We start from the raw sequence: 24,767 nt of genomic DNA, 5'->3' as shown, positions 1-24,767 counted from the left end.
TTATTGGTTTATTTGACAGGGACAATGCACATCAATAAAACATTGCTGTAAATGTACCAGAGTTAGCCAAGAGGCTATTTTTCATCTGTAGTCCCTGGACAGATGTAAGAATACAGAAAAAGTACAGAAAGGTACAGAAAGTACAGAAAAGTACAGAAAGGTGCAATTAAGTTTTAGTGCTGACAGAGCTGAGTATTAATCAACCATTTCTTTAAATGAGCTCTAAATAAACTATATGTGTCCAGTTCTCTGATAGTTGCAGGGATGGAGTTCCATTCTAGTGCAGCTTTAACAGAGAATGCAGACTGACTGAAAGCACTTTTTCTGAGTGGAATAATACAATCCCTTCTTGCTGCACCTCTTGTGAACCGATCGACAGTTCTAATGTTGACAAAGTGTCTGAGTGGAAGAGAAGTCAGGCCGTATATAATCTTGTGCATAAGACAAACATCTACATATTTAATCATATTTTCCCAACTCAACAAGTTATATTTTTTTAGTATTGGACAATGATACAAAAATGTACTTATTTCTTATCAAGGATTTTGAGTGTTCGTTTATACAAAGACTGTAATGGTTTTAGAGTAGTGGTGCTAGCCTGCGACCAGGTTGTTAAGCAGTAAGTGATATGGGAAATGACCATAGAATGCATATACATCTTAGCTGCCTCTGTTGACATGTAATCTCGAATTACAGAAACAGACTGATTCCCAATAATTTTGCATGTTTAGATAGACCCTTGAAGAAAATGGTCTTCCAGGTGCTACACCTCGTCAGTCTGACCACTCATTTTCGTCGAGCTCAGAGTCGTCTTCGGAGTCACTGTATTCCACTGCAATGCGTCTGGAAAGGATGGTGGCTACGTCATTGCCGACTGGCTCCCGTTTGCTCTGCTGTTCCTGCTGCTCCTGAACTTTCTTCAGCTGGATGCCTGGTAAGGGTTTACACATGACATTTGGTGAAATACTGTACCCCTGTCTCACATATGGTCAGAGGTGTCAAGTAACGAAGTACAAATACTTTGTTACCTTACTTAAGTAGAAATTTTGGTTATCTATACTTCACTGGAGTAATTATTTTTCAGACGACTTTTTACTTTTACTCCTTACATATTCACGCAATTATCTGTACTTTTTACTCCTTACATTTTAAAAACAGCCTCGTTACTCTATTTCATTTTGGCTTAAAAAAAAACTATCCAGTTAAATTGTTCCATCCGGATAGAGTGAATTTGGTTGTGGTTGTTTCAGATGTTCTTGTCCAGTTTTGATCTTACATCCGTTCCCTCAGATTCCTGCAACTAAACTTGGATGTACATTCCAATAAAGGTTAGGATAAATGATAACATGCCTCTGAAGTTTGACTTTTTGCACCATTACAATAATTATAGGCAACTATCTCCTGCTCTCTGAAACACATGTTAATGCTCAATAGTACACATATATGGTTCTTTAATATATTTGCATTATACTAAGATGCATTCATTTTCAATGGCTTTTGTCCTTAATGGCTTTTTTCCCCCTTACATTAATTTTACTTTTATACTTTAAGTAGTTTTGAAACCAGTACTTTTATACTTTTACTTGAGTAAAAAACTTGAGTTGATACTTCAACTTCTTCAGCAGTATTTTTAAACTCTAGTATCTATACTTCTACCTGACTTTTGACACCTCTGCATATGGTCCTGCACAGAGTAGTAAATATCTTTATTTAAAACTCACCCATGCGGATGGCAGACAGCAAGTCACTTCTTGGATCTCTCACAGATTTAGTGCCTGGTCCGTTTCCGTCAGCGCGTCCTGCCAGGTAAGAGGATGCAGCCTGAGAAGGGAGAGGAGGAGGTGGGGGGCCTGGGGGAGGAGGGACCATGCCAGGCCCTGGATGAGGGACTGGTGGGAGTGGGTAGCCTGAGCCAACATGTGCTGAGCATGGCCCTGCACCCAGAGGAAAACCAAAGGCCGTCTGGGCTGATGGGATGGCCGGGCCAGGGACAGGAAGTGGGGTGCCTGGGCTGTTTGAGAACAAAAAGGAATTACATGAGGTGGCAACCCCTGAAAAATCATATTATATCCGTCTCTTTCTCAGATAATATGGTAAAATAATGATAACAAGCGTACTTGTAATCTGCTGGCAGACGCACTGAACCGTTGAGGCGGTTTGCCGCGCGAGGATCTGCAGTGGGGTAGGTTGCTCTGTTGTAGTTGACGTCAATGCTGTGATATTCATGTTCCACAGGTGGCGAGGGGTTTGCATTTCTGGAGACATAATCATGGGACTTGGCGTAGCTGCAAGCAGCCTGGGCAGGCACTGGGTAGTCCAGGAGGTCGGGCCTGGAGAAACAATGAGACACGGAGGGATTTAGTGCAGATTCCACTACATATTCAATTCAATTTTATTAATGTAGCGTCTATTACAGCAGAAGTTGTCTCTAGGATCTTTCCAGAGACCAGAACATGACCCCGAGCAATTATTACATAAACATAACAAACAATGGCAGGTAAAAACTCCCCTAGTGGGAGAAAAACCTTAAGCCAAACAGTGGCAAGGAAAACTCCCCTTTAGGAGGGAAGAAACCTGGACCAGGATCATAGAGGTGGGGAGGGGGGAGTGCACTCCTGACGGAGGCCAGCTGGGCAGAGCAGGATGGTATAGTTACTGTTACTGATACTAAACCTACCAGAAGCTTTATACAACAAGGACAAAAAAATGTTGGCATGCTGAGTGTCATGACAGGGCTTTGCAAAATCTGACCTTTGAGTACACCTAAATGTTTAATCGGCTCTCCCATGATGTCCAGGGTGGCTCTGTGAGCCAATGTCATCGTTGCTGATGTGTGATGCACATCGGCGGACAATTGGGCCGGGAGTCAAAAGCTGTTTACCGCCGATAGCAGGGACAGAAAGTCATGACCGCTTTGTGCACGCAGGCGGAACATTTGAGGGTTTTCAAAATGTATTTTGCACTCAGAGACGAAGATTTATGTATATATAATACATTTGTGCACAGGAATGAGCAGGAGAATATATCTGTCTAGTTTACATATGAATTATGTATTACATGTCTCTAGATTTAGTCATTGTGAATGTTAAATATAATATTCAGATAAAGAAATATTATTTTAAATGAAAGTTCATTTTGAAACCATGCATTGTGCAAACTTAATGAAGTTGATATTGACCTACTTTTAATAAAACACGTCATAATGACAAAGCACCACTTTCCACCAAGATTTCCTTATTTTAATATTATATTAAGCATTGAGCACAAGCATTTCAGTCCATAGTAGCCAGTTTGATGTTATAAATAAGCAACCAAAATATTAACCATAAGCTCCTTTATTTATGACACATCTGTGCATTATATCAGCAAAACAAAACAATCGCATGAAATTATAGGAGGCTTAGAAGTTCATCTGAAATGCAAAGTCCTCATTTAGAGATTCAAATGAAAAACATTTCCGGCCAATCCTAGAAGCCTAATGATGTAGTGATGTAATGAAGTCCTCTATACTACGGAGGTTAAAGGTATTGTGACATCATTTTTAACATGCTTTTAACACTATTAAAAGTCTTGGCCAACATCCCTCAAATGTGTCTAAAAGAGTGTAACAAGAAAAACTTCACTCTAGTACTCCATTCCTGGCTTTTTATGACAGTGTTTTTTTGCGCCGTGAAAAACGCTTCCTTTTCCCCCTTTCCTGTCAATCATTGCCCCGCTCCTCCTCCAAACCTCCTCCAACCCAGCCATACGCTCACAGCGGCGTCGGAGAGTTAAGCCGGGAGCGACAGGCGAAGCATGCACGGAAAAGCAGCAGGGCGAACCACAGCAAACAATCATAAAAATAAAGGCATGCAAGCAGCAGTGTCCCCTTATCTTAAGTCCAGTCAGTGGCCGCGGGTCTTCTTAGCAGTTTTCCTCCGGTGACGAGAACAAAAGAGGCTCTAAACAGCTCCGTGTTAAGCCTGATTTATGGTTCCGCGTTAAATCGACGCAGAGCCTACGCCGTAGGGTTCAGCGTACGGTGCGCGTCGCCGCGTAACCGTACGCCGTAGGCTCTGCGTCGGTGTAACGCAGAACCATAAATCAGCCTTTATGGTGCGCTGGAGAGGAGAGGAGGCAGGGAGCTGGGTGGAGGGGGCGGTGATTTAGCGGATCGTTACGTAACGATCCGCCACCAAACCTGATGCGCCGTTTTTGCACAGTTATGCGGAAAATCCCAGAAAGCACACAATACACTGAATGTTAAAAGTTTGTTGTTTTTTGGGCGTAATTGATGTCAAGACACCCAACAAAACACAAAAAATCAAGAAAAATTTGTTTTTCATGTCACAATACCTTTAATAACAAATAATGTGACATTATCACTGTTCAACACTGGCAAAAAATTCGAAGTAGGAAAAAACATCAGAGATTAACATGTACAAACACTGTCCAATGAATCATTAACCAACTGAAAAGGCTACCAAGCATCTTAAACTTTTATTAATTAACAAAATGCGATATGTAAACCATGTTGGTTTCGCTTGCCGACTGGAAGTGACAGCCGATCGATGGGACGGCCGATCGATCGGGACAACACTACTTTACCCCCCTTTTTTGAAATATGACCAGGGGCAACATAAAAGCTCCTGGCGGGCCGCAAGTGGCCCGCGGGCCGCCAGTTGAATATCCCTGCTATAGAGGGAATGCGCATGACGTCACAGATTCAACTTCATAGCAGGTTACGCCCACTGAGTGTCAGAAAGACTGAGTGGCAGAAAGACTGAGTGGCAGCGTAAACTTTCAGTTTGAGCAACTCGAAAACATCTAAAATGGGAAAGAACTGTACTCATAGATTTAGCAAGAAATCTGAGTTATCGTTTTACAGACTGCCAAAAAATAATCTTAAGAGAGAGAAATGGGTCGCTGCAATTCACAGAAACAACTGGATTCCAGCCACCGAAACGTGGATTTGCGGTTCCCATTTTGTATCAGGTAATGTTGGATTTTTGGGTAGCTAACGTTAAACGGTCAAATCATAAAGTTCGGTGTCCTCATCACTTTAATTTCTGCAACAAATCCTGCCTTGAAGTAGGACCAAGCGTCAAGACTTTTGTAAGCCTTCAAGCTTTGCTTCGTGTATTTCCCCGGCATAGAAATTAAGTACATATAAATATCGGGAAACTGGATTCGTGGCCAAATATTAATGTCCATGGACCACTGGTTCTTGGGGTAACTGTACGGGTCACTGTCAAGTCCAGCTGCCTTTAATTTAAGACGATAATCGTCTGTTATCCCGTCTTCTCCACTAGTTGCAGCTGTTTTTGCCACTCAGTGTGAGTAAGGGGTCTGGTCCAGTGGGGAAGTAACGTCAACGCAGACCCTCTATAACGGACGGGGAGCCAATGAAGAGCTGCAAGCTCAGGTGTAATATGGTCCCGCCTTGGCGTTCTGGTGAGGAGGAGCTGCAGACGGGACAGGGAGGAACAGCTAACGCCTGCACACAGTGCACTGCAGTAGTCTAGGCGGGATAACAAAGGCGTGCCGCGTGTAGAACTTTCTCAAAGTTTTCGAAAGATAAAAAGGGTTTAACCTCGGACAAAAGCCTCAACTGACATGCATGTTCAACTTGGCTGGCGGAAAGTAGATGCAAGGTTAAAATCATCCCTAATCTCCTTTGTGAGAGACATTTATCATCTGAAAATCCCTGATTGTCTATATGAACAACTTACACTCAGTGCTGACACACACTCATATCCCACCAGACATGCAGTTAGTGGTAAATACTGTGTTCCAAAAGCAAAAACAAATTTCAAACAACAAACAGTACTCTACAGAGCTATTGCTGAATGGAATTCTCTTCTGGGTTACATTTCTAAAACCCAGAGCAAGGTCAGTTTAAAAAAACAAGTGAAGAAACACATAGCTCACAAAAGGTAGTGTAAAATAAATGATTTATTTACGGTTTGTCTTGCTGTATTTGAGTGTGTGTTTTTTGACACTGTATATGTGTGATGATCCCCCCAAAATCACATGGACTATATCTGATTGGATGTTAAGACTATGCTTTGCTGCTATTATCTTGCTAAATGATTTGCTAAATTTGCTGATTTGCTAATAGCTAGTACTTTTATAGACTGTATGTTGTCTATGTAAATCTTTTTGTGATGTTTGTTAGTGTATTTCTGAACTGTATTTTTATTTTCATCATATTGTTTTTATTGTTTTATTGATCGGACCCCAGGAAGAGTAGTTGATGTAAACTACATCAGCTAATGGGGATCCAAATAAAATAATAAAAAAAATCAAATCAAACTGGAAGAAACTAGATTTTACAACTGCATTAATTTGTTTTCTCCATTTTAAAGTTAGAGTCCAAAATTACACCAAGGTTTTTTGCCTTGTCTCTTGCAGAAATATCACACGCTCTTACTTTTGATGATGTTCTGTACTGTAGATGACGAGATACTCAAAGTCTTCACAATTCTACACCAAGGGTTATTATAAAATTGTTTCACAATTTGTGAACAGTCTTTCAGCAGACAAATTCACTTCTTGTATTTACTTTTATTAACCTCTTCCTGTTTTATATACTCTTTATATTCAATTATGTCACTGACCTGTTGCCAATCAATGGAATTAGTTGGCAGATGTTCAGTGTTTGGAGATGAGGTTGGAAGGAGAGAGAGGAAGTGCACTTATTAATTCAACAGTGCTACCCAAGCATGTTGATATTTGATTTTTAATTTCCATACTTTTATTGTAAGTACATTAGAAGCTTTACTCCACTTTGGCTTTATATACGATCCAGAAGAAGCAACAATTGCAAAAAAGAATGAACAACATATTTCTGCATTCCTACCTTTTTTTGTTAAAAAAAAAAAAACTATAAATAAGTACCGTATTTTCTGGACTATAAACCGCATCCACTCTATTTTAAAAAAAAAGAATAAAAACAAAGATATACAAGCCGCACCTGCATACAAGCCGCATCACACCCTAGTTAAAAAAACATACATGCAAGCCTATATATATATGTATATATATATATATATATATATATATATATATATATATATATATATATATATATATATACATATATATATATATATATATATATATATATATATATATATATATATATATATATATATGCAAGCATTTATGTTGTTAGATTAGATATTTACTACATGTACAGAAGGATTTTGAACTGTAAATGATCCTTTCCTAACAGTGTCTTTTAACACGGCAGCAACTTTGCTGATTAAAACGGGACAGAGCCAAGAGAAAATAACCGCTATTTATTTATCCGTTTGAAATCTGCTTCTACCTACTTCTATCTGCTAAAAAAGAAGTAGCGTATTCTTCTTTGCATTTATTTTGTCTTAGTTTTGATTCTAATTCCGGTTAAAGCGAAGAAAATTCCACAGAATAGCCGCACCTTTGTATAAGCCGCATGGTTCAAAACCTATGAAAAAAGTAGCGGCTTATAGTCCAGAAAATACGGTAAGTAAATTGGAGGTAGACCTAACCTGCAATCTGGAGAGAGTGACCCTTCTGAAGATCCTCGCAGAAGAGTCTGTGGAGGTCTGTGATCTGGACGAAGCTCTTTATCCAAAGCCATCATGTTCCACTCTTGTCTTCGGTTTCGAGCCTTTCTGACCTTTTTGACTTCACGTTGAAGCGTGCTGCATTCCACAAATCGCTTCTGTTCCTGAAGAGGGTGCACGGTAAGGGTGAGGATGAAGAAGGACTGGATGAGAAAAACTTGCAAACATAAAGGCGTAGAGAGCACTGAGCAGGTTGAGTTCTCACCCTTTGCCTCCGCCTTTCTTTCCTCTTGTCCTCTGTGTCTTGAAGCATCTTCTCTTTCCACAAATCAAAAAAGTATGACGGGTCAGAGTAGAATTTCATAGCGTCGATGGAATCCTCTCTGTTTTTATAACATAAATAAAAACATTGTGACATCACAAAATAATTTCAATTGTAAACTGACTGTTTGGCTTAAAATGGCTAGGTCACCTGTAACCGGTGAGGGTGCTGAGAGGGGGAGGCTTGTCACAGCGGGTAAACATGTCATCCACACAGTTGGGGGTACTGCTTTTTAATAAGACCTGCTGGTCCTGTGCAGCAGAGCTCCTGAATGCCTTCCTCATGTTTATGTCCCGAAGAGAGACTGAGAAACAGCAAGTTAGAAGATTTAAGTTTTTTATCTAAGTATGCAAGAATAAGCATCAGAATAGACAATTCAATGAACAGCTGGTTTTCCAGTAAACTAACCCTCCTCAACACTGGAGTCAAGCTGGGTTACTTTGACTGCCAAGCGGTCTATGCGATCCTGCAGACCGTTTGCACGCACGTAAAAGGTGTTTGCCTCATTGAAAAGTTCCCCAAAAACATTTTCTGCATGTTTACCTGCAAGCAGAAGAAACATTGGAAAGACAATCTCTTAATGAAAAACATATTTTTTTTATCCTTAAAAGCACCTACTTCTGGCGTTAAAAGCTACGTACAGTACATTTAGTGCTCTGGGTTTTACTTTAGCATTAAGTGTTTGTTCCTTACACGTCACAACATTATGAGAGCTGAGATCCACTTAATGTGAAAGCCATCATTAAGCGTGCCGGTGTTTGTGTCTCCGCCCACCTACTCTCCGTCTTATCTAGCAGTTGTAGCTTTACGGTAAGCTCTAAGCCTCTGTTACATCACTAAATCCCCTCACATACAAATACACACACACACACACACACTCAGTTGCTCACACACATGCACAGATCAGAGAGTTCATGGACCAGATGTCCAAGAGAAAATTTGCCCCCTCTGCATGTTTTTTTTTTCTTTTCCGTCTCACATATTTTAAAGCAGCACATTTTATGTGCCTTCCCTTCCACAGATATTACACTAAACTAAATATTCAAGCCATTCAAGACCTATAACCAGTACTCGAGTTGTAAAAAAAAAATAAGGGGGGATGGTGGATTTTATCATATGGGGACAGATAATTTGTGCTGATTACAAATAATATAATATATTACAAATAATAGCAGTGACCAAAACACCTGCAGAAATACTGCAGGAATGACATAGCAGCAGTTAAATGCAGCCTTCTGTAAGCTTTAAATATCCACTGGGCTTACATCAAATACATCAAAACACAACAATAAAAAACAGTTTTCTGAACTTATCAATATGACTCTGTCCTTCACAGGATAAGTAAAATGGATCACTGCAAAAACTCAAAATCTTAACAAGAATATTTGTCTTATTTCTAGTTAAAATGTCTCATTTTAGTAAAAAAAATCTCATTACACTTAAAACAAGACTCATCACTGGAAAAAAACAACAATTTTCACCTGTTTCAAGTAGATTTTCACTTGAAATAAGTAGAAAAATCTGCCAGTGGAACACGATTTTTTTGCTTGTAATGAGAAGATAAATATTGTCCCACTGGCAGATTTTCCTACTTATTTCAAGTGAAAATTTACTTGAAACAGGTGAAAATTGTCAAATTTTTCTGGTGTTATTTTTCTGCTGATGACTCTAAATGTTGAAATAGCAGTAAAACCACATTCATTGATGAAATGACATAAGGGATGGAAAGGGGGGATGGCAGTTTTACAGGGGGGAAGATTTTGACCATTTTTATTTCAGGGGAGATGCCGTCCCCCCTCATCCCCCCTCAACTCCAGTACTGCCTATAACAGTCCATCAGATTGATGTTAGAGCTGCAGGACAATAAAGGCAAGGAAGAACGTGATCCTTCCACGGGCTACGTCCGGCCGGAGAAACCCCACCCTGTCTGGTGAAAAGAAGCGGCCTCCACGCTCCTCAGGATAAGGAGACCTGAGCTCAGTGCAGGGCCCTCCTGGGGTTGGCAGAGGGGAGCAATGCCCAGGACTGTCTTAGGTAGGAGCACTGGGTGATAAAATGGGTAAAAAAAAAATACTTGGTGACTTCATTATTCATATGATGGCAATAATACCTTTACCAAAGACTTTGGATCCTGTCTACGTCATTTCGAACTACAACAATACATTAATGAGGTCAAAAAGGTCATATTCTGAACTTGGTTTGCTTCTCTGTTGTTACTTCTACCAACTGAAAAGCCCATTTCATTCCCTTCTCTGTCCATTAATTAATATCTTGCAAAATAGGTGTGTCTCTCTCCAAAATCCACTCTCCCCATCACATGTCTTTCAGGAAACTCACTATAACAACAACCTCAACAACCTTGCTGCTCCATGATTCACTCCCACCATGTGCCAACTCAAAGCTAAAGGGTGCCAGCTTGAATGCCTTGCCAAGAAAACTGGACTCACCATTCACAAGGATATGTAAAATAACCATATTCTGTTATATAAAGCCTCTATTGTTTCAGCAAAATCCACATTCTGGTTTAATGTGCACCAGTGAAGGAAATTCTAAATCTCTTTTTTGTCTGCTCAACATCATTACAAGACCTCTGGACCTGCTCCCTCCCCCTCTATTTAACAGACTTCCGCAATTCCCTTTTTTCCTTCTTTGCGTCAAAAATCTCCAACATTCACTGAAGGAGCTGCCACTCCCCCCGACCTTCATCTTAGTGCACCACCCACCTATTCTCAAGCTTTACTCTCCTTTTCACAACTGATATATCCAAGCTGTTTCAGAAATCCAAACCTTCCATCTGCCTACTTGATCATTTCCCTACAATTTTTGTCAAAGACTTTCTCTCTTCACTGGCTTCTGTCCAGGGTGTACCCCTGCCTCTCGCCTGAAAATTATCTGGGATAAGGCTGAATTATGGTTCTGCGTTAAATCAACGCATAGTGTACACCGTAGGGTACGCAGCTACGCGGGAGTCTCTCCGTAGCCTACGCTGTAGCCTGACCTGCACCTCCCAAAAAAATGTAACTACGCATCGAGGTGACGCAGACCCAACGCAGACCAGGAGGGCTGTGATTGGTTCGCTTGGTAGCAACGCATTTCCGGTTCCGGTTCGTAAAGCAGTAGTGAACTTTCAGCACTCGTTTCTTCGTGTGTTTGATTTACAGTATTTTCTGGACTATAAGCTGCTACTTTTTTCATAGGTTTTGAACCATGCAGCTTATACAAAGGTGCAGCTATTCTGTGGATTTTTCGGGGCGCTCTAACCGGAATTAGAATCAAAACTAAGACAAAATAAATGCAAAGAAGAATACGCTACTTCTTCTTTAGCAGATAGAAGTAGGTAGAAGCAGATTTCAAACAAATAAATAGATAAATAAATACCAGTTATTTTCTCTTGGTTCTGTCCCGTTTTAATCAGCAAAGTTGCTGCTGTGTTAAAAGACACTGTTAGGAAAGGATCTATTTAGGTACAAACATGTACATCATTTACAGTTCAAAATTGTTCTGTACATGTAGTAAATATCTAATCTAACAACATAAATATCTGCGGCTTGCATATCTTTTTTTTTTAATAGAGCGGATGCAGCTTATATGCAGGCGCGGCTAATAGTCCAGAAAATACTGCATTTATTTTTTTGTTTGGGTTGGTTTTTTTTCTTGCACAATAGTTGTCCTTATCTCTTTGATTCACTGTGACCGGAAAAGCCGGAAGCTAAACAAAGTATCAACTAGCGCTCTGGGGGGGTTTATTGCACCGCGGAGAAATGGAGTGACGGAGAAGTCCGAAGGGTTCACAACGGCGTCACGGCAACGGCTCTCCGTTGGTTTAACGCAAAACCTTAAATCAGGCTATAGGCTCCAGCAGACCCCTGTGACCCTGGAAAGGATTATACGGGTATAGATAATGGATGGATGGATGGATGGCTTCTGGCATTACTGCCACTATTCACTCTTCCCTCATGTTCCATCAGCATTCAAGCCACTGTCACTTCCTTTATAAAAAAACCTGGTGCGGATCCATCCAACCTAAACAAACTTTGTCCAATGTCTAATATCTCTTTCAGCTCTAAAATTCTTTAAAGGGTTGTTGCCTCTTAGCTGCAAAAACACCTTAGTTATAACAACATATACAAACAATTCCAGTTTGGTTTCTGCCCACTCGCAGCACAGAAAAAGCTTGTTTGAAAATGACCAATGACCTTTCAATGGGAGCGAACTCCAGTCTTCTCACCATTCTTATCCTCCTAGATCTTAGTACTCCGAAACATTAACCGACTGCTTTCATCCCAGAATTAATTTCAAGATACTGCTTCTCACTTTCAAATACATCCATAATTTGCCTCTCCTTATCCATCCTATTTGCTCCACATTGCCACTCCCTCCTGTACTCTTAGGTCATCCTGCACCACCATGGGGAGCAGAGCCTTCAGTTGCTCCGGCTGTGGAATTTAGTGCCATCTGAGCTTCAGGACATAGACTCTCTTCCATCATTCAAATCTGAACTTCAAACTCACCAGTTCAAACTGGTTTATTCACTTTGACCGTGCTATCTATGTAACGGCCCGGTCAGAGAACCCAAATGCAACACACGGAGCACACAGCGGTAGCTTGTCTGGTTGGAACGCCTCCGAAACGCCCTCCCATTCCATGGTTTCAGCAGGGAGGAGGACGGAGGGTGGAAGTCCTCCTCATCCCTCCCCACATTGGAGCCCGATGGGGAGGTAAGCTTATCTGGTTCACTTTATCTACCACAACAGAGGCAAAGAGCAGGCAGGAATATAGGACCAGAAGCAGGAAATAATCAGTGTCAGGTTCGGAAGACCAGGTCGGGTACCGGGGAACAGGAGACAAGGCACAGTCCAAAAACAGGCAGGGTCGGCATTGGGAAGTCAGAACGGAGAACGCTGGAGAGTCTCGCATTGAGATGGCTAAGACCAATCTGGCAAAGAGAGCGAGTGGACAGGGGACTAAATAGTGGCAGAATAATGCAGCAGGTGTGTGCAGGTGGATAGCAGGTGTGTGTGATCAGTCCTGATGGCAGTGAAGAGTGGGCATGGCAGTCAATGAATGAATGAGTGACTGGGGAAGCAGAGTGCAGGTTGCGACAATCTATCTGGTTAAGCAACGTTTTTATTGTATTTTTTATTTATTTTAATTCCTTTTACTTTTAAAATAAATTCTTAATTGTTCTGTAAGGTAATAAAATGATTATTATTAAATATTAATAATAATAACAATAACAATACTACTACTGTCAGGCCTTTGTCAGGCTGGTGTGGTGAGGATGCAGATACAGGAGAGAGAGGGAGGCCGGAGGCAGGAGTTCTCAAAAAAAACAAGGATTTATTCCACAAAAGGAGGAAAAAAAACAAAAGCGCTGCTTGGCAGGATAAAAACTAACAGGAACAGGGATAAAAAAAACTGGAGCACATGGAGGGAAGCACAGTACGGACCGACAGGGAACAAGGGAATGACAAGACCAGATATACTCAGGGGATAACGAGACACGACGAGACACAGGTGCAGACAATCAGGGCAGATGGGACACAGGCGGGGCAAAACAGAAACTGAAAGACTGGAGGGGAAGTGTCAAACCCTGACAGTACCCCCCCCTCAAGGGACAGATCCCAGATGTCCCCTACATGGACATATCACCCAGGGCAGGTGGAGGGGGCCTGGAGGAGGGCCCAGGCCAACCCACGGCCAAAGTTCCGGGGGCCGTCAGGGGACTGGGCAGACTGGCGAGACTGTGTATATTATATTAGCTGTTATTTTTAAAGCAAATTACCATGAACAGGTTTACAATATGTCTGTTTTTCATAGTAATTTATCGTAAACAGAACAGTTCTCAACTATGAAACGTATGGTTGCCTGAAAAGCATACCGTAATGTCATATACATTGTTTCGTATTTTTTAACGGTGAAATTCTGGCAACCACAGCTGCCAGTATTTTACTGTAAAGTTGAACCTTGCACTAAAATATAATATATCATACAGTTGTACTGTTTATCACTGAGATAGACAGTAATTAGGTTTGCAGTATATCTGTTGTTTTTAAAATAGTTAACTGTAAACAAGTTTAGATAACTGTTGTTTTTAAAGCAAATAACTGTAAACAGGTTTACAATATATTTTTTTTTCATAGTAATTTACTGTAAATAAAACAGTTCTCAAATATGAAATGTATGGTTGCCTGAAAAGCATACTGTAATGTCATATACATTGTTACCATATTTTTTATGGTGAAATTCTGGCAACCACAGCTTCCAGTATTTTACCGTAAATTTCAGGTTTTTTTTTTTACAATCGGTCACACAACTTTTACTTAATTCAAGATCAAAGAAACTGGTGTTCCAAACGTGTCACTGATGATGCAAGGTGACCTAAGTAAACATGCCGGTGACATCACAGGGGAAGACATTCCGGAATGCCCATACTCTGCTATATAAGACTTCAGCCACACCCAAGTCAGTCACTTCTACTCAGATTCTGAACAGGAACCAGCATTCTGTCCTAATTTTATTAATTCAACATTTAAACCTCTAAGCCGCAAAAATGTTTGGAAAGTTATTTTCTCGTAAAAAGAAACAAGTGGTGACAGGTGAGAACACCAACCTTCACCTAAGGGTCCCAGACTGCTCTGATATCCCAGTAAAGCATGCAGAAAACGAAAAGAAAAAAGAAAAGGAGGGCTGGACAAAACGCTTCTTTGGCTACATTAAGAAGCCAAAACCTGAGCAACCAGCTCCACACACCACCACAAGAACCCAGGAAACAAAGGCCAAGAATAGACCAAGATGGTGTCCTTTCACCTGGTTCAAGAGAAAACAATCAAATAATAATAATAATAATAATAATAATAATAACAATCAATTTGATTTATATAGCGCTCTTAAAAGATCTCAAAGACGCTTATTAAATGAACAAAACAAATTATCTACAGGAAATGTAGAAGATGTTTTGGAGTCAGTTCTTAATATTGAAGAATATTTCAACTTTAAAAACGACAATTTTTTCAAAGAACTGAAAAATAACATGATAAAAAGACACAATAAGGTAATTAATGTAGACAGGAACCCCACCGACCCCTTTGGATTTCCAAATATTGGGAACACCTGCTACATGAACTCCACCCTGCAGAGTCTCCTCTCTTTAGAAGGTTTCATCAGCTGCATCAGCAGCATGAAGCACATCTGGGAGTCTGTCCCGTCTGCTCAAATCCTGAGTCTACTGACTTACATCAAAGATTTCCACACCTCAACAGACTCCAACACCAAGAGCAGCCTCCTCAAATCTTTGAAGGATATTATTAGCGAGGAATCCCCCAAGTTCCGTGAAAATTCAGAGCATGACGCCCATGAGTTCCTGACCGTACTCCTGACGAAAATTCAGAGTCTGTCGCCTCAACTTAAAGAGAAGGCAGCTATTTTCAGAAAAAACTACAAGTGTCCAGTAGAAGACCAACTGGCATTTAGTATGGAGAACACCAGGACTTGCAAAAAGTGTGGATTCCAGTCAGTACGGAAGGAGGAATTTACCAACCTGTCTCTGGACCTGATTCCTGGAGGGTCCATTGAAGAGATGTTGGAAAATTATCTCAAAGAAGAAACGGTGGAATACAATTGTACATGTGGAGGGAACGTGTCAGGCATCACTCCAGCTTTTGCAACCTTGCCAAAAGTCCTGACCTTACACCTGAAACGTTTCCGCCTGACTCCGTATTATACTCTGGAGAAGGTGGATGATCCTGTACAGCTACAGCGGGACGTGGTGGTGCCGTCAAAGCTGGGTGGAGGCTGCTACAGTCTGGTCAGCACCATCAACCACATGGGGAACACTGAGAGAGGACATTATATCTGTGATGGCATCCATCCAGAAGACGGTCCAGACGAGACAACAGATCGCTGGCTCACGTTCAACGACTCCACAGTTTTTGAAACAACTGGGTCAGACGTCTGTGACACTCGACAGCAGCTGGGATACATTCTCTTTTACAAGAGAAATGTCTAGAACCACATGTAAGAGCGGAGACCAGTACAAAACGTGCAGCGCACAAAAAACCTGCGTACGCCACTTTCTATGCTCACGGTCGGATGTTCTAAAAGTGATTTGAACGTGGAAAGTTGCGGTTTTTCACGCACGAATCATGTCTGGCGTACGCACTTTTCTGAGGTTTTGTCCGTTGGCGACACAAGCCCAGAATATGAGGAGATGTGACGTCAATAAGTTCACAACCACGTGAAGGACACGACACGACAGTCCCCACATCACCAAATAAGTTACACACGAGTGGAACTGCAACAATCTCACAAATCAACCACATGAACATAAAAAGGTAGGAGCACAACGATGGAACCCGCTAATCCCAACGGTTTTGGGCGTACGCACAGTTTTGAGAATCTGGATTTTTTTTGCGCACGCAAGAATCCCACGCATGGATTCACGTTGAAATCCACGCACTTTGTACATGAGGCCCCAGAAGACTAGAAGAACAGAGGATAAAAATCCCTTAGTCCTACCAGGTATAAAAGCGTCACGTACCAGCTTGAAATTTGAATTATCCAAGCCATTTTAAGGTACTTAAAATTTGCAAAAAGAAATTCCATGGGTTTTCTCCGGGCACTCCGGTTTCGTCCCACATATAAAAAACATTCATGTTAGGCTGACTGGTTACTTTAAACTGACCCTAATCTGTATTTGGTTAAAGAACAACACTGATGATTAATTATTTGCTAGTGATGAAAATCCAGATTCACTGTTGCTGAAGGAATAGTTTTGCCACTACATCTTATTTTCCTGCTTAGATCTTAAAGCAGCACAACGTAGCTTTCAGCTTTTCTGAGTTTGGCGGCATCTTTAGCGGTAGTGTTTTACCAGAAAGAACACTATGTTTCCCATGAGCACCAGCGCGTACTGCCGGAAAACTCCTGTCCCGTCGCGTGCATTTGTTTTGATGAGAGAAGATGGGACGCTTTTCTGTTTCACCAAGTGAACAGACGGAACGCAAAAAAAAAGATGTTAAACTGCTGGAAAGGAACTGGAATTTACCGGGATACCTTAAAGGAGACCTATTATGGCATTTAATGTATATTTTAAACAGGCCTTGAATGTCTTAAAAACAATCTTAAGCTTGTTTTTTCTACATAAATCATAAATCCAGCCTGTGGGCCATGTCTCTAGTTTTACCGCTTCTAACCCCTTTTTCTGTGCTCCATTCTAAGGGAAGGGGGGGGGATGATAATGAGGCTCTGTGCTGATTGGCTCCCTGAATGACGTGCAGCAGGGGAGGAGAATAAACCTCGCTCCGCCAGAGCAGCCCGAGCCTGTAAATAAATCAACACTGAATTTTCACAAATGGCAACTTTATTGTTAAAAAAATAAAATATGAGTTGTATAGCCTATAAATAACATTTATGCACTATTTCAGCCGGATCTGCCCGGCGGATGCTGAACGCTGGCCCCGGAGCCACGCCGGGCGCCCAGCATGGCTCCGGGGCGCATCGCGCATCACCGCGGCTTTAACCGGGAAATCTGACCGGTTCCGACCGGCCGGGACCGCAGAAACCCGCCTGGACTGGTAGCTGGGACTCCCGGGGACCGACCAGCGGAATTTCAGCCGGATCTGCCCGGCGGATGCTGCGCGACGGGCGCCGCAGCTCCACGCCCGGCGCACAGATCGGCTCCGGAGCGCATCTGCGGCGCATCGCCCGTTACCGGGGATCAAACCGACAGATCTGGCTGAAAATCTCGGAGGGTGAAGCTGGTCCGACCTGGGACGGACCCCCAAGGACCCAGCTCCCAAACCACCCGGGAACTTGGATGATTTAACCCGGATCCGCTCCGCCGCGGCGCCGTCCGACTGGCTGAAGGGAGCACTTTATATATGTTAAAACAAGAAAAAACGTGTTTTTCATAATAGGTCCCCTTTAAACAAGGAAGCCAGGGAGCGGTATATGGAGAAAATAATGATTATTAATGGTCTGGATCCATATGAAATCCCTACTAAAGAATGAAGCTCCTCGTCGGAGTGCCACTCTTTATAAGGTATTACTGCCGCAGTTCTGCACAACCCACGTCTCCGGCTACCTTGTTTAGGAGTGTTTGGCAGCTGCTTTGGTAAATGTTTGACTCGCCATGTGTTTCAATAAATTAGTATAATAGTACAACATACAGTACATGTTTTGTATCCCTCTTACTTCTCTTTTCTTTTTTTTTGACTGCTATATTATGTTGAAGAGGCTCCGAGGCGTGAGCAATATTTTTGTTTTCCTCGTGAGATTATTTTTTTCCTCTGCAGCTACAAATAAGAGTTAATATTTTTTCCTCAACAAACTAGTTTTATCTGAAGATTGGGGTTAATTGCACCGCAGAGAGCTGGCCAGCAACTGCGTTTAGCTGGCGAAGTGGGGAATAAAACCCGTGTTTTGATCCGACCCGGTCTGTGTGAGTGTTTGTGGTTTAAGGCTGATTTATGGTTCTGCGTTAAATCGACGCAGAGCCTACGGCGTGGGGTACGCGGCGACACGCACCGTACGTTGCACGTCACCACGTACCTTACGCCGTAGGTCTGCGTCGATTTAACGCAGAACCATAATTCAGGCTTTACTGTGTGTAAGGTGTTTGGTCGTTACAGCCGCGATCCAAGCGAGCCGACGACTCTTTCACTCTTTTACTTTGTTATATCAGATACTTGGCCTGCGTGGTTCTGCCTCCGAGCAGGAAACCGGTGAAAAGTTAAACCATTAGCGATCTTTTCCCCACGTCTGTTGTGTGGAGCTGCTGCAGCCACAACGCAGCAACGGGTTACCAGCTTCTGCGGAGCTGCGCTCCAAGCCCCGCCCATTTTCGTCTCGACTATGAATCGGGAAGGAGGGGGAAGTGACGTATGCCGTAAAGCAGTCAAAGCCGTAAAGATTTGTAGTTTTTTAGTGTGGCAGTGTTCCTACCATGCTCCTCAAAGTTACATAGTGCCAGTGAAGGCGATACAGACCCCTCAGATCATGACAGAGGTTCATTAAACCTGTTGGAAGTTGATGTTCCATCACAATGACTCTGGAAATATTATATTAAGGTGGAAAAGTTACGTAGTGTCGCTTTAATGTGAGGATATGTCTGAAAACACCTGTGACTTCACATACAAGCAGTTACTCTCGACCATTTCTCCATACATTTTGTCATATGTGTCATGATTTTTCTTAATATTTTCTTTTAGAAATTTAACAATCATTGCCCTTCATAGATTTTAGTAATGATATTAAATCAAATCAATCTTTATTAGTATAGCGCTTTTCATGCAAACAAAAAAAGCAACACAAAGCGCTTTTCATAAACCTAATAATGCTCCCCACACACACACACACACACACACACACACAGATGCAAGCACATACAGTTCACACTAGGATATATGGCTGAACACTGAGGATCCAGGTGAGAAAACGGTATCAGGTATCATCCACGCCAAGAGGTCTCATAACCCGCAACCACGGGGGGGGCCCACAGAGACCATGCCGGCCCGGACGGATAGAGGAGTCCACACCACAGCGGTAAAGCCGTGGTGCAGAGCTCCACCACCATCCAGGCCAGAACGACCCCCTGCAGGCCAGAGTCACTCCCAGCATGGAGGCTTCCCATGAGGAAACACTGGAGATAACAGCTACAAGAAAGCAGGAGAAGATAGGCTATGAAGTCAAAATACATGCTAAAAGAGTTTAAAAGTACAACATAAAATCCTAAAAGTAGGTCTAGAAAGCAAAACCTGCTAAAAAAAACACAAGAAAAACTTAAAACCATAAAACTTGGATTAAAACAGCAAGAACAGCCAGTTAAAACGAGGTTATACAAGAAAGGCTAAACGGAATCAGCTAAAAGCCAAATTAAAAAGGTGAGTCTTGAGCTTTTAAAAGCATCAACAGTCTCTGCGGGCCTGAGGTCTCCGGCAGGCTGTTCCACAGACGTGGGCTGTAGTAGTGAAATGATGCCTCACCGTGAGTTATGGTTCTAACTTTGGGAATGATTAAAAGGCTGGTGCCGGAGCACCTCAGGGAGGGTTTATGGGTTTCCACCCTAAGTCCAAACGCAAAAATACTTGTCCAAATCAGCCCCAGGTGAGAATGTAGATTACACACACATTTCTTCTGTACAGTAACGCCCCCCCCCCCCTAATAGTTTCAGGCTAAAGAAGCATCACAACATTTCATTTGAGCAACTGTGATCTTACTCAGACTGCTGAGTTGACGGATGATGGAGGACAGGGTGTTGTTTGTTACACATTCCAGCTCACTGCCAATCCCACCGGGCACGGTACTGCGGCACAGATGCCGGGGCTCAATATTTCTCTTGACCAGAGGCATGACCCTTTCTCACATCTCGACAAATGCACCTGCGGCGAGACGGAGCATGCAGCTGGCAGATGCTGTAAAAAGAGACCAGAATAATCAGCTTGTTAATGAATAATTTTACTAAAAAGTGATCCAAGCCCTAAATAATGACAGATGCATAACAATGCAAGTGTGTCTCTATGACATGTCTTATATATACGCTCACATATATATATGTATATATATGTATATATATATATATATATATATATATATATATATATATATATATATATATATATATATATATATATATATATATATAGATACAGGTACTATCTATCTATCTATCTATCTATCTATCTATCTATCTATCTATCTATCTATCTATCTATCTATCTATCTATCTATCTATCTATCTATCTATCTATCTATCTATCTATCTATCTATCTATCTATCCATTTTTGGTTCTCTCCCTGCTGGTTTTTAAGTAGAGTATTCTTTGTTTTTCAAGTGAAGGACTTTTTTGTGTTTGCTTTGGATTCTTGCCTATGCAACGTTTTTTGTTTAATAAAATACTTTTGTTTGGAACTCCTGCCGCCTCAGTGTCCTGTACGTGAGTCCTGCTATCAAGTCCTAACACTTGATTTACCGATAGTCTGATAAACCTCCACAATGGACTTGATATAAAAGAATCAAAGTATTCACCTTTGATTTAAAAGGTTTCACAAAAACATTAGCATTTTGGAGTTGCAGCTATTTTGAGCAAAGTAACCTACTATTCAACAACTCAAAAGTATGATTGGAAATCATGATTGTAAATATGATAATAATATTTTTAATACTTGATTATTTTATATATATATATATATTATTATATAATGATTATTATATCTTTTGCAGTCAGGGACTGCCTGAAGTCTGGAGACCATGGACAAGAACAGTCTCTGGGCTTTTTCCCGGGAGGTGGCTACAGGCTACAGTCAGTTGCTGCTTGTCTGTGGCTCCTTCTGCCTTCAGCTTTGTCTTCAATTCTTGAAAAGCTGCTTTGTTGGGTCAAGATCGGGTGACTGCCTTGGCCATTGAAGATTATTCAATTTATTTACATTCAGAAAGTCTTGATTTGCTTTTGTGGATTGTTCAGGCCATTTGCACTGTGAAGCTCTGTCCTATCAGTTTTGTAGTATTTGCCTGAATGTAAGCAAATATGTAGCTCTGTAAACCTCAGAATCCATCTTGCTACTTCTACCATTAGTCATTTCAAACACCTGTTGTAGAAAAAATGTATTAACACCTCTGCATAATACGTTTAAACCACTAGGTGACTATTTGGACTAAAACTGAATGCATCTATGTTACCAAGAATAAGACTTGAGAGACTTGACAGATTTCAGTAGATTTAATTAAGCAGTCGCATGCAAGTGGATCAGAACATACATCATGCATTTTGATGCAGGAAATGACATAGAACAAAGGATGCACAATGATTTTAACACCACAAATGATGACTAATCCTTACAATTCTGGTAAACAGGTCATTGTAACAGCAGAGCTAATCTTTTAGGAACAAAGTATCAGTACTGTGTTCCCAGGCCAAGGCTTAGCCCAGCAGTAGGTTTAGTTAATCAGATGGCCAAGGCTAAATTTCCATCACTACACCAATGAGCATACTCCTTTGTCAGCCATACAGGCCCCCACAATAATGCAGCCTCCACCATGTTTGAAACATGATGTGGTATGTTTTTGGATCATGCTCTGTTCTTTACTGCCCTCTCTCTGTCATTGATACAAATGTGTTCAATATGTTAAAGAATCAGATTTCAGATCAAATGTTTTCTGGAAGTCTAATTGGCTGCATAATATTTCAATAATATATTTAAAATTGTATTAAAAAATCAACATGCGCAGTATTAGTATTGGAAAATATAGAAATTATCATCATAAATGGTTGTCTATTATTTTGAAAATATCATCCATCACTCTAAATAGCAATATTGTGTTTCAATTATCATTATTTGAAATCCAATGAAACCCCATTGCCCGCGATGCCAATTTAGATGCGACCTTACATGGAGAGTTTTACGAGTATTGTAATGACAGAAGGGAGAGAGGGTGAGGGTATTTTGGACTAAGAAGTTAGCTGCTAAGCATAAACACATTTACTCCAGTTAATAAAGTATTTGTTTATATATTGCAAGTCATATTCATTGCACTTTTCACATATGGTATGGTTTATTGCACCTTTTCTTAACATTGAGCAGCCGAAGTTGCATTTGATTTTCTGTTTTAAATGTTACCAGTTGTTTGCACGATTCTCCTACCCTTTGCAGCAATTATTAACTGTTTCACGTGATTGTACTAAAAAACTTTATACCCGTGTTAAAAACTTTATGAGAAGTTAACTACAGGTAGTCATAGGCAGATTAAAAACAGTTTTATAAACTGTATTACATAAGGGAGATTCAAGGTGGGAGTCCTTGTTCCTTTCAATGTTAGACAGTGATGTTTCCAACCACTCATGTGTGCATCCTTTTATGTCACTAAATGTATTAATTTTTCTTTTTAATTTAACATTGACGCTTTCCAACAATTCCTAATCAGATGTAATCCTTTGCTTCGAAAAAGTAATTGAACCCCTTGCTCAGAGCTCCTTCAAGGGACTTGGAAACTTAAACGACTGCAGGGTATCTCATTGTATTGTTTCAAATTCATATACTTGTCAATGTCAATGTCAATGTCAATTTTATTTATAAAGCACATTTAAAAACGACCGAGGTCGACCAAAGTGATGTACAGCATACAAGAAAATAAAACCATACCAAAAGAAAAACACAGTACACAGTGTAGAAACAATAAAATCACTAACATACTAAAATGATCAATAAAATAGTAATAAAAATAGAAAATAGAGAATAGACGACAAAGAACAGACACATAAAGTGCACAATCACTTCACACAGATGGGGGGAACTAATTTGTCACACACTAAAAGCCAAAGAAAATAAATAAGTTTTCAAAGAAGACTTAAAAACCACTAGGGTCTGAGCAGATCTAACATTTAGTGGCAAACTATTCCACAGCTTAGGGCCGGCCACCGCAAAAGCTCGGTCACCTCTAGTTTTGAGCCTGGATTTCGGGACGTCTAAAAGCAAATGACTTGACGACCTGAGTGCTCTGGCTGGTGTGTGAGAGTGGAGAAGTTCAATAAGGTATTGGGGAGCCAAGCCATTCAGTGATTTAAAAACAAGCAGCAGAATCTTAAAATCAATTCTGTAATGAACAGGAAGCCAGTGCACACTGGAGGAGAAATCACCCAAGTGGACAGAATGAGAGATACCCACAGATACCCACTTTGATACCCACAGAGTTCTCCAAGCGTGACAACAAGGTCCTATGATCAACGGTATCAAAGGCAGCGGTCAAATCTAAGGTCACCAGAATAGCAGCACAACCAGAATCAACAGTTAAAACCAGATCGTTGAACACTCTTAAAAGAGCAGTTTCAGTGCTATGACGAGTTTTAAAACCAGACTGAAACTTCTCATAAATATCATTCTTTTCTAAAAATGAGTTTAACTGAATAAAAATTACTTTCTCCAACACTTTAGACAGAAAGGGCAGTTTAGAGATGGGCCTGAAGTTAGAAAGAACGGAGGGGTCCAGATTTGGCTTTTTGATTAGTGGCTGCAATAGCATGTTTAAAAGGAGCTGGAAAACACTCTGAGCTAAAACAGGCAAGAATCAAGAAGAGAATAAAACAACCAAGTGAAGAAAAAACCTCTTTAAAAAGACGAGAGGGAATACTTCACTTCACAAACTAACAACAATTAGATTCACAATTAAATGTGCTGCTTAATAAAAAACATTTTTGGTCAGCTTCTTTACTTCAGCTAACCTGCATAGAAACTGGTGAACACTTCCAGGAGACATACTGTGTTGCTTATAATCATTATACAATTTCTTTTTTTTCCTGTCTTTGGTTTGCTACCTTTTATGGGTAGAATATTTTGTATGGTCAATATCTGAAAAAAAAAATTCTGCACTATTCATTTATTTATTTATTTTCATTTGAATCTCCCCCCAGTGCTACAGTTAACTGCACAATCCACAGACACAGACAAGCTCTCTACATTAGCTTCAATCACAGTTCTTCAGACGTCTGCTCAGTCCTGGCAGTATCTTCTTTATAGAGTTTGAGTATATAACATAAGAAAGCAATACCATTACTGGTAAACAACAATAAAGCCTACCAGGGCTCCAGTGGACGGTCACACAGCTGTGTCTCCTGGGAGAGACGTTCCCTTGCTCCAACCATAGACTGGATTGTTGGTTTTACATATGCCTCTCTTTTCTTCACGTCAGCACGTAAAGAAAGACGTTTCCAAGTTGATGTCAAGCTGTTTCATCCACCTTAAAGAACGTACCTCATTGCCTGCCTCAGGCTACAATGTGTTCCTCATATACAGTCATCTCTGCAGAGCGCAATTCACTTTGAACAAATCCCCAGTTTAAATCACACCCTGAGCTAGGAGGGGATTTAGCCTGAAGATTTACTGCCGCCGTCCAATCAGAGTCGCTTAAGCTGGTTGTTTGA

At 41.0% G+C, this 24,767-nt stretch overlaps 1 protein-coding gene across 1 annotated transcript; it reads right to left on the bottom strand.

Moving 5' to 3' along the window:
• Positions 1-423: 423 nt before the first annotated feature.
• Positions 424-24,645, bottom strand: LOC133460249 (actin-binding protein WASF3-like). The gene is made up of 9 exons (XM_061740840.1): positions 24,424-24,645; positions 20,073-20,267; positions 8,263-8,397; positions 8,005-8,158; positions 7,798-7,915; positions 7,515-7,696; positions 2,118-2,330; positions 1,722-2,011; positions 424-931 (listed from the first exon to the last, which is right to left on the bottom strand). Exons 2-9 carry the CDS (start codon positions 20,203-20,205, stop codon positions 774-776), a joined length of 1,383 nt encoding a protein of 460 aa, XP_061596824.1. The 5' UTR covers positions 20,206-20,267; positions 24,424-24,645; the 3' UTR covers positions 424-773.
• Positions 24,646-24,767: the final 122 nt, after the last annotated feature.

This window comes from Cololabis saira, chromosome 14, assembly GCF_033807715.1.
Source record: "Cololabis saira isolate AMF1-May2022 chromosome 14, fColSai1.1, whole genome shotgun sequence".
NCBI classification, from domain to species: Eukaryota; Metazoa; Chordata; class Actinopteri; order Beloniformes; family Belonidae; genus Cololabis; species Cololabis saira.
Note: the sequence above shows the minus strand (reverse complement) of the source record. Positions and strands in the feature narration are given on the sequence as shown.

Coding starts and splice junctions, on each gene's coding strand:
- LOC133460249 (XM_061740840.1), bottom strand. CDS start 20,205: ATGCCTCTGGTCAAGAGAAATATTGAGCCCCGGCATCTGTGCCGCAGT. Junction 7,697..7,797: donor AAGAAAGGCGGAGGCAAAGG/GTGAGAACTCAA, acceptor CACCCTCTTCAG/GAACAGAAGCGATTTGTGGA. Junction 2,331..7,514: donor TCACTCTCTCCAGATTGCAG/GTTAGGTCTACC, acceptor TTGTTTCTCCAG/GCCCGACCTCCTGGACTACC.